Source organism: Helianthus annuus, chromosome 14 (assembly GCF_002127325.2).
Source record: "Helianthus annuus cultivar XRQ/B chromosome 14, HanXRQr2.0-SUNRISE, whole genome shotgun sequence".
Classification (NCBI taxonomy): Eukaryota; Viridiplantae; Streptophyta; class Magnoliopsida; order Asterales; family Asteraceae; genus Helianthus; species Helianthus annuus.
In genome coordinates this window covers 114,074,112-114,087,786 of record NC_035446.2, presented here as the reverse complement: position 1 = coordinate 114,087,786, position 13,675 = coordinate 114,074,112, and the positions used below count along the sequence as shown (strand labels likewise).

The 13,675-nt window shown below is 33.9% G+C and overlaps 1 protein-coding gene across 1 annotated transcript; it reads left to right on the top strand.

The window, feature by feature from the left end:
* The first annotated feature begins 8,298 nt into the window (after positions 1 to 8,298).
* Positions 8,299 to 9,822, top strand: LOC110909068. Its single transcript, XM_022154075.2, has 2 exons — positions 8,299 to 8,945; positions 9,334 to 9,822. Exons 1-2 carry the CDS (start codon positions 8,597 to 8,599, stop codon positions 9,417 to 9,419), a joined length of 435 nt encoding a protein of 144 aa, XP_022009767.1. The 5' UTR covers positions 8,299 to 8,596; the 3' UTR covers positions 9,420 to 9,822.
* The last annotated feature ends 3,853 nt before the right edge of the window (positions 9,823 to 13,675 follow it).

Here is a 13,675-nt window from a genome sequence, read left to right as displayed (position 1 = left end):
ATATAAGCTTCAAGTAAATTTCTTATATAAGTATAATGTAATGAATATTGGTATGCCATAAGAATAGTGAATAGAACATTGCAAGGTACGATAAATAAGCAATAACTCATAATTGCTATTAATTTTGCTTATTGATATTACTTGGTCTAGAATAAGATATGTTACGGAAATATAAATTTCCTTGATTCTGGATAAAAGCCCTAATAAAAGAGGCACTTTCAAAATCTTAAAAAGATACTATTTATGGGAAATAGAAAATCTTCTCCGGCAAAACTGGGTATAGAGTAGCAGACTCTCCAGCTTGTCCGGATATACTGAGATTACCTCTCCGGCGCGAACCGGATAAGACGGGGTACATAGTATGTCAAACAAGTGACAAGATTTCCCTAAATAATATCATGAGCTGATATCTGACTTGCTTTGGAAATATGAATCTATTATATACATTTAACCTTATGAAAGATATGTATATTACAGCATGTGAAATATATAATATAGATATATATATATCTATAAAAAGTTACAAAAGTCAATTAAGAATAAAGCACAAACAGATGTGTCAATAATAAATCTAAATTTCTTTATCAGGAATCTTTTTTCCGATATCAAACAATATTCCGTTTGATCATCTACCTCGTAACTCGTGCGACAATATAAACAATGGAAACCCATTTAATTGGGACATCATCAAAAGTAAAAGAAATTCTAAAAGAGTTACCATATACGATTTATGCAAGTAAAAAACATATAAAGTTGTGCTAATGCACAAGAAAACACATGAAACTTAAATTATATGTCCACAGACGTCAAAGTTTATCACACACGACTTCCAAAGCAAGACCTTTGAAAAATATAAATTTGGGCACGATAATAATTCCGTCAGTAAAAGAACTCCTAATAAAAAAAAGCGGCACTTTGCCACATGATCTTACAAACGATCAAAATATCGCTGAGGTACGTTGGAACAATATTTCACAACCATCGGTGCACAGTTTAGTTATAGTCATAATTATTGGCACTACAAAAGAAGTCATCTACCTTTGCAAATCTCCTATTTCATTTCATTTCATTCGACATTCCTTGGTAATGTCACTTAACAAAGGTTATCACACGAAATTCCAGATAAAGCTCTTATATTTCTTTCGGTACAATTCTGACTTCTGCCTATAAATAAGTTGACTTTCGTGTTTCTACTTCTTTTAATGGTCATCATACCATAAAGATTTCTTTCATAGTAGCAAATATTGGTCCATTTCATTTCTTGATAAATCCACACGCTACACATGCACTGTTTGTTGTGCATGTGATTCATTTGAATTATGAAAATCATAGGAGGGCATCAATCCAATTTGTTGTTTTATCAAAAGTTCAAATATCATTTCACTATACTTGATCTTTGTATTGTAAAACACGTTTTTACAAAGCAATGACTCTTTTATATCAAAGCAATGAATTTCTTGAAAAACTCGATTTTCTTTTAAAAGTATACATAATTTTTGTTGTGATCATGTTTGAACTTTCTTATTCAAACTCGTTATATTCAAAATCAGTTAACTTGCTCACAAAACATATTCCATTCAAGGTCCCATATGATGAATTGAAGCCATCATATTCAAAATAATCCCAACCAGCACTTCAATTCTCTTGAACTATAACATGCTTGTTGGTCTTCAACTTCATTAAATCATTTTCTTTACATCACGATCACCTTGTAGTGACTTTTTCACAAATTTGAAGATTGCGCTAATCTCGTTTACATTTATGACTAGTTATTATTATTATTATTTTTAATTAATATTTGTAATAAAATATTAATAATAATGGTGTTAATATTATTTTTTTTTAAGATTATTGTCAAGGACAGGTATTGGGTAGCCTAGCCGTAGTTAGGCATGGACTGGCCACCTATGCTTAAACAAGGCAGCACTAACCAATATCCAACCATGATAATAACTATTTAATGTACATAAAAGTCGTCATACTTATTTAGTAAATTTCAAATATATATAAATATATTTTTATGTTATATATATATATAGAAATATATATACTTTGTACTGTAAAGAGAAGATATATTTTCATAAAACAATTAAAGGGACGAATAAAATTATCTAAATAATTGTCTAAGCATTCATGAACAAGACATATTATAAATAAATGTTCATCTTGATTAATATTTCACAACCATTAAATACTTATAGAAATATTCTTTTATATATATATATATATATATATATATATATATAGGTAGAGGATCCTGTAAAAAGTGCTCAAAGTGTGAGAAGTGTAAGAAGTGTATTATAACACTATATATAATACTATATAACACCATATAAACACCATATAACAATATGTAACACCATATAATACCATATAACACTATGTAACACTATATATCATTATATAATAAATATAACACTATAGGTTGTCTGATAGCATGTCTATGATAGATGTATAGTGTTATATTTGTTATATAATGATATATAGTGTTACATAGTGTTATATGGTATTATATGGTGTTACATATTATTATACGGTGTTTATATGGTGTTATATAGTATTATATATAGTGTTATAATACACTTCTCACACTTCTTACACTTTAGGCCCTTTTTACACTATCCTTACCCTATATATATATTAAAACATCAAATGTTATTTACGCAAGCCAATATTTAAGTATGCTTGATATTAAAATAAACATTTATTATTTTACTTTTATGATTTCAAATACCCTATTATAAAATCTTACAGTTAAACATACTTGATTTTAAAAATGATAATCGTAAGTTCTAGAATATTGGGTAAACCTATCTATAAAACATATATCATTATATTGTCAAAATTACCACGGGTTTTGATATTTTAAACCTATCTATATTTATTTATTTTTCTACTTTATGATAACATAAAAGGAAAAGGAATTTAATAAATCAAAATATCACCTATCTTTAATCAAACATTTTGATTAAAATCATCTGAATACAATTATGTATTAAGACAAAAATACACTAACTTTATTGTCTTTTCATGTATTCTTACAAATCACCCATCTCAGCACATTGATTTTCTCATATCATAATTCAATATTTGACGAATCATTTTCATGTTTTCAATTCATTTTGAACCTGTCAATCTTGAGTCTTCCTTAGGTACCAATCAAGGTAAGTTTTCTTCTGACCAAGAATTTTATTAATTCCAAAAAGTTCTTCACATTCATTTAAAAAAAAATCTATTGATCATATATCTTTTGGCTTGAACATAATCACCTTAGGAACTATATCATTTCATTAGGAATGTCTCATCTTTTGAAATATCCAGATTCGCTTCCTTGAAACTCTCAATTTCAAAAACGGTAAATTTATTCGGTCATCATAATTATTGAATTCTTTCAATCATTACAAACACTTTGTAGCGTCCAAATAGATTTGTAGCCTGTGCTAAACCCTATTCAAACGCCATTCGTTTGATTTGTCATATTCTTGGTACAATTATGTACTCAGATTACGATACACTAAACTCTATTGTCCAGTACCATTTAAGTAAACGATATTGATTTTCGAATAATCATTAACAAATCACTTTCCATACTTCCATTCACAAATAGATATTTATCAATTCAGAATCTCCCCCAATTGATCAAAGTAAGTTCATTTCGGATATTGAATCCAATTGTTTCTATAAACCATTTTTATTTTTAAATTCATACCCCTCAAAATATCTTTTGATTCCATTCCACGATACATTATTTCTCTTAATTAAAAGAAGAAACATAACCGCAAGAAAATATCATAGTCCAAATCTCGAGGACGAGATTTTATTAAGGTGGGGAGGATGTAACGACTCTCCCTAAAATTAATACGTATTATGTTAATTGTATAAAAACGAAACCCTAATTGAGACACCCAAGTAATCCTGCACAATCCCTAAAATTTTCAGAATAATCAGAATCAGGATCAGGGCCCCTAAAACTCAGGGGGGGGGGGGGTATTCCCTACTTGACGATTATCCTCTTAACTCGTTGTCAAAATTAAAATTTTTGAATTCATCAACTCAGCAGGCCTAGTCCCACGCGTGGCAACCCTATGACCCTTAGGTGTCCCTTACGGACCGTAAGGGAATAGTCTTACGGTCCGTAAGCATGTCAATTTTGGTGTATAAATAGCAGGCCTTGGGACTTGAAATCAGAAGTTAGAACGACGTAAATTCTCGTTGTATACGTCGAGTTATAGCCGAAATAGTCTCCAAATCACTAATTAGTATAGCGGGATGCTGCTACGATGCCGGGTATTAACTCGATCGCTGTTCAATTCTTTTCTTTCCGTCAGCTTTTATTTTTGTAATTAATAGCTCGGGATTTTACCCTCTGAATCCCTAAACTCTGCCCGTTATTAGGGTAATAACTCTAATCACTGGTACGATACTCTATCCGATCGATTGAAACTATCCGACAGGATGTTTAAGTGTTATCCTTTGTCATTAGTCGTGATTCCGACATGATGTTTAAGTATCACCCGAACTCGGGGAATACTCTGTCATTCGTTGTGAATCCGATGGATGTTTAAGTGATTACACTTTGTCATTCGTTGTGAGGGTTTTATCTCGTGATTATCGTTAAAGTTGAATTGAGTTAATACACTAATACGAGTTCCATTGTATCTAGAAATTAGAACTCGTAAGCAAGGAGTTGCTAGAGTACTTAATAACTAAGTAAACTTAATAGTTAAATAAACTTAGCAGCTAAGTTAGCTGAGTAGATTAATTAATCTATTAATTAAGTTAAGTATGATTAATTAATCAAGATTAATTATGTTAATCAAGATTAATTAAGATTAATCAAGCTAAGCAAGATTAATTAAGCTAAGCAAGATTAATTAAGCTAATCAAGATTAATTAAGCTAAGTAAGTTATTTAGTTAAATAGATAAGCAAACGTAATAGTTAAGGAAACCTAATAGTTAAGGAAACTTAATAGTTAAGGAAACTTAATAGTTAAGGAAACTTAATGGTTAAGGAAACTTCCTTGCTAATGAGTAAATCTACCTATAAATAGGAAGCTTAGGATTCATTTTCCTTTGTTCATTTCTTCTATTCTTCTCTCTATACGTTGGTGTTCTAACCAATAATCACCAATGCGATGTTATGTCCGATCGATTCAGGAACCAACTAACGGATGCCAAAGTACTATACTTTGAGAGTTCGTTAAACGGATGCCAAAGTACTATACTTTGTGATTTCGGTAAACGGAATCCAAAGTGCTACACTTTGTGAAATTCGTTAAGGTTCGAATCTCGTGACTACCGTTAAGGTTTGATTTGGGTTTTACACAAATACGTATTCCATTCTGTTAAACTATATGTTTAACTACCAAGAATACTCCCAACTACACACTTACGATCAAACAAACTATTAAATCATCAGAAGATCCAGAATAATAAAGTGCATGCTTAAATTTATTGGAAGAAGTAGAATCAAGAAGCTTGTTAACTCAATCCTGCATGCTTATAAAGTGAGTCATTCTCTTTTTATCAACTGTTTTACAATACTCCAAATTATTTTCCAAAGTTATAATTACAAGGATTAAGTCTTTGTAATCACCAAATTACAGCCGGTATATGGGGTATTGTGCACATTACTAGTGTTATCAGTTTAGGTGAGCGTACCTAATTCATGAAACGTCACTTTTAGGTGAACTGACCTATTAGTGATTGACGTCACTTGTGGGTGAGCGTACCTAATTCATGAAACGTCACTTTTAGGTGAACGGACCTATTAGTGATTGACGTCACTTGTGGGTGAACGGACCCAACAGTGATATGAACACAGTCACAGAAACGAGTCGAGTGACAAATACTGTGGGTAGTTGGTTGATATGGAAACATTGTAATCGCTCTTAATACTGTAATTTATAACCAATGTGTCATTTTTAGTAAACTGAATGATTCACTCAGTATTTCCCGCTAACGAAACTTTTTTAAAACGCGTTTCAAGTAATTACAGTAGATTGGAGTAAAGATTGGATCCGGCACTGAAGGACTTCAAGAAGTGACTTATTTTATTAATTAAATCAACTTATGAAATATTGTTTTTGGGTTTATCCCTTATTAAAAGCTACCTTTGTAAAACATGGAATTATTCCATCTATTTAAATAAAATCCGGTGTTTTCTAAACTCTGATATTTTTCCTAACTCACGGTCCTGATGAAATTTCCGCTGCAATATTTTTCAAAATAACTCACCGGTACCACTGGACTGCTCGCGGCTCCCGATTCCGTCCAGGGTGTGTCGGGGGTCGTGACAGGGACTACTCTATATTCCTTGGTTGGAATATTGTCTATTAAATACCATAGTTTATATTTCATGTCCTTAGCAGACTAAACGGACATCTATCTGAAAAGCCCGTACGCATTATACCGGTTAGTTAATGGGTTTGGCAAACGGGGTACTTGTTAATAACACTATTAGGTTCGACAAACCTCACACCATGCTGGGAGCCGAGCGTAAACTTTTGACCTTGACTTTATATCAATGACGATAGACATTGATATGGGGCACAACAACTTACTACAATCAAGTATTTGATACAACATAGTTTAGTGGCTTAACCGTGGGTTAGCTACTATGTTATGTTTTTAATAAACTAGTGTATTTGAAACTTACATTACTTTAAAACTGAAACTGTGAACTCACCAACCTTTGATGATACACTTTAGCATGCTTTGCAAGACGTTAGGTACAACATGGGAGCGTGCAACATTTGGAGTGTCATGGTTGGCATTAAACTATTTGCTTTAAATTTTATTAAACACTGTTGTTTTTAACTTATGTCTGGATTGTACGTTTAGCTTTCGGTGTCGATTTAAACTATGTTTTGGACATTTAAGTCTTAGTCACTAATCGTGTTGATTGTGATGATGTTGATAACTCATATACTTGGTTCAACATGATTAGTGCTTGATCCTAGTCAGTCGCATGTCTTGCGGTAAAACCCCGCATGTAAATTTTAAGAGTGTGACAATACAAGGATATGAAAAAACAAATTATGGAAACATTTAGTCTTAGTAATGTTTTTTAATTTTTAATGTCTTTAATTATTTTCCATATTTCTTCTAATTTAATGTTTTGTTATTGTTTAAATTAATATCAATGTCTTTTTTTATTTAATTGTTTTTTAAGAATTACAATAAATAATATTTAATAAAAAATACCCTTTGCCCTTACCATGAGATCTTTTTTTATTTTATGTTGCTTTTTATTAGACTGCTTGGTATGGGAAACGGTCTAGGGTCGGCGAGGGCTGGCGACGCCCCAGCACATCGCCCCCTAGGTCCGTTCCAGTCGTCTTCGGCTTGCCTCCGACGCCCAAGACGGGTCTTTCTCTATCTCCCTTTATATATATATATATATATATATATATATATATACATAGGACAAAGATCCGTTAGGAACCACCCTTTATTGCGAGAACCGCGAGAACCAGTGTGAACACAAACAGTAATACCTAAAAAAATCTAAAAAACACCCAAAAAAATTTTTTTTTATTTTTTTACTATTTTTTATATAAAAATCGCTACTTTTAGTATCCAAAAAAAAAAAAAATTTTTTTTAAAGTAGCGATTTGAACATAAAAAATAGTAAAAAAATAAAAAAAATTTTAGATTTTTTTTTAGATTTTTTTTTGATTTTTTTAGATTTTTTAGGTTTTTTGGGGGTTTAGTTTTTAGCATTTTAGCTTGGGGGGGGTGGGGGGGGGGTTTAGGTTTTTGGGGGTGGGGGTGGGGGGTTTAGGTTTTTGGGGGGGGGGTGGGGTGGGGTGGGGGGGGGGGTTAGGTTTTTTTTAGGTTTTTTGAGGGTTTTAGTTTTTAGCATTTAGCTTGGGGGGGGGGGGTTAGGTTTTTGGGGGGGGGGGGTTAGGTTTTTTTTGGGGGGGGGTGGGGGGTTTAGGTTTTTGGGGGGTGGGGGGTGGGGGTTAGGTTTTTTTAGGTTTTTTGAGGGTTTTAGTTTTTAGCATTTAGCTTGGGGGGGGGGTTAGGTTTTTTTTTTTTGGGGGGGGGGGTTAGGTTTTTTTTGGGGGGGGGGGGTGGGGGGTTTAGGTTTTTGGGGGGTGGGGGGGTGGGGGTTAGGTTTTTTTAGATTTTTTTAGCTATTTTAGCTTGTGTTCACATTGGTTCTCGCGGTTCTCGCAATAAAGGTGGTTCTCGCATGAACCTTACCCTATATACATATATATATATATATATATATATATATATATATATATATATATATATATATATATATATATATATATAGGATAAAGATCCGTTAGGAACCACCCTTTATTGCGAGAACCGCGAGAACCAATGTGAACACATGGCAAATTTGTAATTAAGTGACATCTAATAAAAAACACGCACTCCTCTTATTTCATCCCCTGTTCACTATCGTCATTTACATTCTAGGGTTTCGCTGGAGATTTTTCATAATCAGCGACGGAGATCTTCGGCGGTGACTAATCTCTCTAGATTCACGGCGGCGATAGGCGGCGATATACACATCTTACAGGGGATTCAATTGGGATACTGATTTCGGCGTTTGTATACTGATTTCGGCTACACATGGCTTTGTCTGACTCATCTCGTGTTGGATTTGAACCTACGGCATCTGATGATCATCATACAACATTGTCTGCATACAATCCACATCCCGATTCTGGTTTTTTTGGCCCATCTGATGTCAATTTCAATCCTATTTCTGCCGTGGGTCCATCTGATGTTGATGTCAATACCTTACCTGCAGTTAATCCAAATGAAAGTTGCAATCCTGTGTTTACAACAGTTGCAAATCGACACACCTTTCATGGGTTTGAAATACAGACGTTTGATTCCATGTTTACACCAGGCAACGTAGGCTCTGAGACTGCTAATTTACCTGATCAATCATTATCAGTTGACACTGCATCTACTGGTAACACCACATCTACTGGTTGCAATTCATTCAATTTGTGACTAAATGTATTATGTTGACTGGTGTATATACTTTGTAAATGATATTGTATTAACTGTTATGCACATATGCATTATACTTACTGTAATGATGTTGTATTAAATTATATGCACATGTGCATTATGTTGATTGTAAATGATATGGTATTAAATCATATGCACATGTGCACTATGTTGCAAATTAGATTAAAAGTCTACTTTCTGTTAAATTTTAATAAGTGTAAGCCTCTAATCATGCAAAAGAATGTTTCAGTACTAATCTGCGAAAACTCAGATAGTTTTATCCTTCTATCAGGTATTAAACTTTTGATTGATTGATTGATTGCTTAAAGTTCTGTTTTTTTTTTCAGTTTCTCGAGGATTTTATCAATGGGACGGAAGTTTCATCTCTTTTGGACTGCATTCGTCTGACAGCAGGACCTTTGCATGCTCTTGATGCTGCAACACGTCCTGCATGGGCTGCTCCGGTTTCTGCAGTTTCTGGTGCGGCTTCATCTATCCCGACACTATCAAGAGCAAATGTTAATGGGCAAATGCCAAATGGTACAAACCCAAATGTTGGTCATGTCTATGGTCCCGGTACGGGTCCTGGTGGAAACCCTGGTGCATCTGCCATGTTAACTGCTTCTACTGTGGCTAGCGGAGGTGGCATGGGAATCGTTCCTAGTACTCTGTTACCGATTGATGTGTCGTTTGTTCTTCATGGCCCGTATTGGATTCGGATAATATACCGGAAATATTTTGCGGTTAACATGAGGTGCTTTGCGGGTGATCAAGTTTGGTTGCAACCTGCAACGCCACCGAAAGGAGGTCCTACAGTTGGAGGTTCTTTACCATGTCCATAGTTTCGGCCCTTCATCATGGAACATGTTGCTCAGGAGTTGAACGGTTTAGACCCGAATTTCGATGGTGGTCAACCATCAGCCGGACCAACTAATTCCAACAATTCGGCTGCGTCTCCTGGTCCGCAACTCTCAGCCCCAAATGTCACCCGAGCAGGCCCTACGGTAATGTCTCTCCCAGGAAACCAACCCGTGGGATTTAACCGTTCTACAAATGCCATGTCAGCATCACCAAATTCACTCTTAGTGCGCAGAGCTACTGTGACAGTTCCTGCTCATGTTAGAGGAGAGCTGAATACCGCCATTATCGGGCTTGGGGACAATGGTGGTTACGGTGGTGGTTGGTCCATCTGCTGATAATACACTTGACAGTCACAATACACCTACAAATACAGAACATCAAGAGTTGCAATTCATTCGATTTGTGACTAAAGGTATTATGTTGATAACACCCATACTCGTCACTGATCATGCACATGTGCATTATGTTGATAACACCCATACTCGTCATCCGTAAACTGTTAACCATCATTATCATGAACATGCACATGTGCCAACAATCCATAATCATCACATATAAACTGTTAACCATCAGTACATAATTATGCACATGTGCATCACATTACCAACACCCCATACTCATCACCAAAAAAATGTTAAACATTTATACATCGTGCGTATACACACCATCTACCATATACCATATTAATCATAATCTTATATGCTTTTCTCTTTTTTTCTTTATACAGGAACAATTACGACTTCTACACCTAATAGCACACCATATTGGATACCCGATGTTGATGCTGCATACATCCCTATTATAAACAGTACGTTTAACAGTTGGGAGTACGTTGAATCCAATGATACTGATGAAGATGTTGATGATGATGCTAAAGACCCTGCATATATATATGAACCTGAGTAACCTCGTAGACATTCATCCAGGCGTCATAAAACATTCAACGATTCTTGATTATCCTATATATAATGACAAATAGTTTCTAATCATTATTCTTTTTGTTTACAAACATTTTGCACTGTCTGTATACGTATTCATATGTTATGATTGTGATCATGATACTTTGATATCAATTAAATTACTTATTATACATAAGCGTATGTAATTTCATTATTGACCACCTAACAAATATTACCAACATGGTTACTGTTTTGAAAAATGCACATGTGCATACATATTTACTGTTTCTCCTCACATGGTAATTGTTTCAAACAATAAACATGTGCATACATGTTTAATGTTTCACTACATATTGTTATTGTTTCGACCAATGCACATGTGCATACATGAATATATTAACTACATGTAATTCGTTTTCCTTTACATATACATAATCATATGCAATGTGGTACCCCATACGTAATAGGGTACCACATCCGTAATATGATATGCTATATCAAACTTTGCACATGTACAATACCAACATTTTCTATACCAAACAACATAATACATCGAATATTAACAAACATACCAATATACCTGAACAATCAAATAAAGTTTTAACCCATCAACCACCATATAAGACATCGTATACGTCAAACTTCTTATATCAACCATTATCGTAAAAAACTACCCACATATTACAATCAAAAGACATCAAGAAAACAAAAAAAAATGTCTTTATAAATTGCATATCCACAAACTACCTACATAACATTCGCATTAGTTCACAACCTCACACCTTCTGATCTTCTTTCCATTTCATAACTATCTTCCAACACTCCTCCTGTTTCAGCGCCTCTTCGTCCATCATTTTCCCTGGTATTTTTCATCCGTTAACCTATTAATCAAATACGCCTTTGTTGTCAATCCATGAGCAGTTTCGAATAATTTTTTCCTGCATACATTACATATTTTACATTAATTATTTCATGTATGCACATGTGAAATAAACATATTACATACAATATGTACAATGTTTATGTTTTAAGGTAATAATGCACGTGTGCATATGCCTTAATACATTCATATTAACTTAATCTGACAAAATATGCATATGTGCATAACTATGCACATGTGCATTAACATGACTGACCTTATCAACAGGTTTATTTCAATAACAAAACTTAACCCTTACCAATCAAATTTCGTAATACCACCAATCATATTTAACATTAACTAGCAACAAAACCATTATGACAAACTATGCACATGTGCATAAGTTTTTTTTTTTAAATGTAAATGTTATTCACAGAAGCCAACATCCAAAACAGAGGCGGTCGAACAAACCACTACATCAAAACGTAAAACAACTCAACACAAGAACCTAAAGACCGGAGACTAGCAGCTACCTTATATCGAAACTACACCACTTTTCCAACTTACGGACCTATTTTTTGGACCGATTCTTATACCATAAAAACCGATGGGCTTAATATTACGGATAATCTCTCCGGGTTTAACTTGAGTTTCCAAGAACCTTTTATTGTTCCTGGCTAACCATATACACCATCTTGTCACGAACATAATGCCATGTAAAGCAACTTTCACTTCTCTATCCAGATTGCAAAACTCAGAGTCAATTATGATATCTTTAACCAAAAACAGGATAAAAGGACTCACCTTGCACCACTGACTGATGTGATACCAGACCCTGCACGAACAAAGAAGGTGTTCAGCTGTTTCATCGCCATCTTCACACAGACAACATTTCACGTATCCGCCCCAACAGTTTCGATCCTTGAATCACCCACATCTAACATCCATAACATCATATTGCCTGTTCCTTTTCCAGTTGTTGAGCACACCCCAGCATTCCTATTGCTTCAACGCCTCTTCGTCTAACATATGCTTAACTCTATCATCTGTTAATCCGTGTATTTTTTGCCATAGATGATCTACAATGAGCATGTGTATCAACATTAATTTATGATCAACATATAAGATATGCACACGTGCATCATTATATACATGTGCATAAACATTAAATACCTTAAGAACCTATGTTGATAAATTATGCACATGTGCATATTAACATATTCTGACAATCTATGCACATGTGCATAACTATATATCACACAATTATACCTTATTAACATATTCCAAGATGAAATACATGTTAGCATAACTGTGCATAACCATATAGATCAAAGTCATATGCATCAACATTATCTACCTTGTTAGACTATTATTGCAAACTATGCACAGGTGCATATTAACCTATTATAACAATTTATGCACATGTGCATAACTATATAGATCACAAATTTAGTTTATCATCCTGTTATGTGTAATCATATTCTGTCAAGATATGCACATGTGCATAACTATATATCACACAATTATACCTAATCGACATGTTCTGTGTAAGCCTGTTCGGTTAGAAAATATGCACATGTGCATATCTATATAGATCACAACATTACCTAATTATCTTGTTCTGTTTCTGTTAGAAAATATGCACATGTGCATATCTATATATATCACAACATTACCTTATTATCCTGTTCCGTGTAAGCATATCTTGTCAAAATATGCACATGTGCATAACTATAGCTATGCACATGTGCATCGACATGACATAACTTGACATAACTTATCAACAGTTATAGTTCAGTAACAAAAAACCCTAACGCTTACCAAATCAAGTTGTGTGTTGCCCATCATATCTAGCATTATTCACGTAACATTATTCATCAAGAAAAACTACATGAACAAACACATAACTACCCCAATACATATAGTTCTATCACAACATTCGCCCCTGTTCACTCAAAAAATCATATATATAACACAATTTTCAATATTGCAGATATGAAACAGGTATGAAACGACTGTTTAAGTGTCATAATCACATAATAACATATCTGAATCGATGATTAAGAGTTG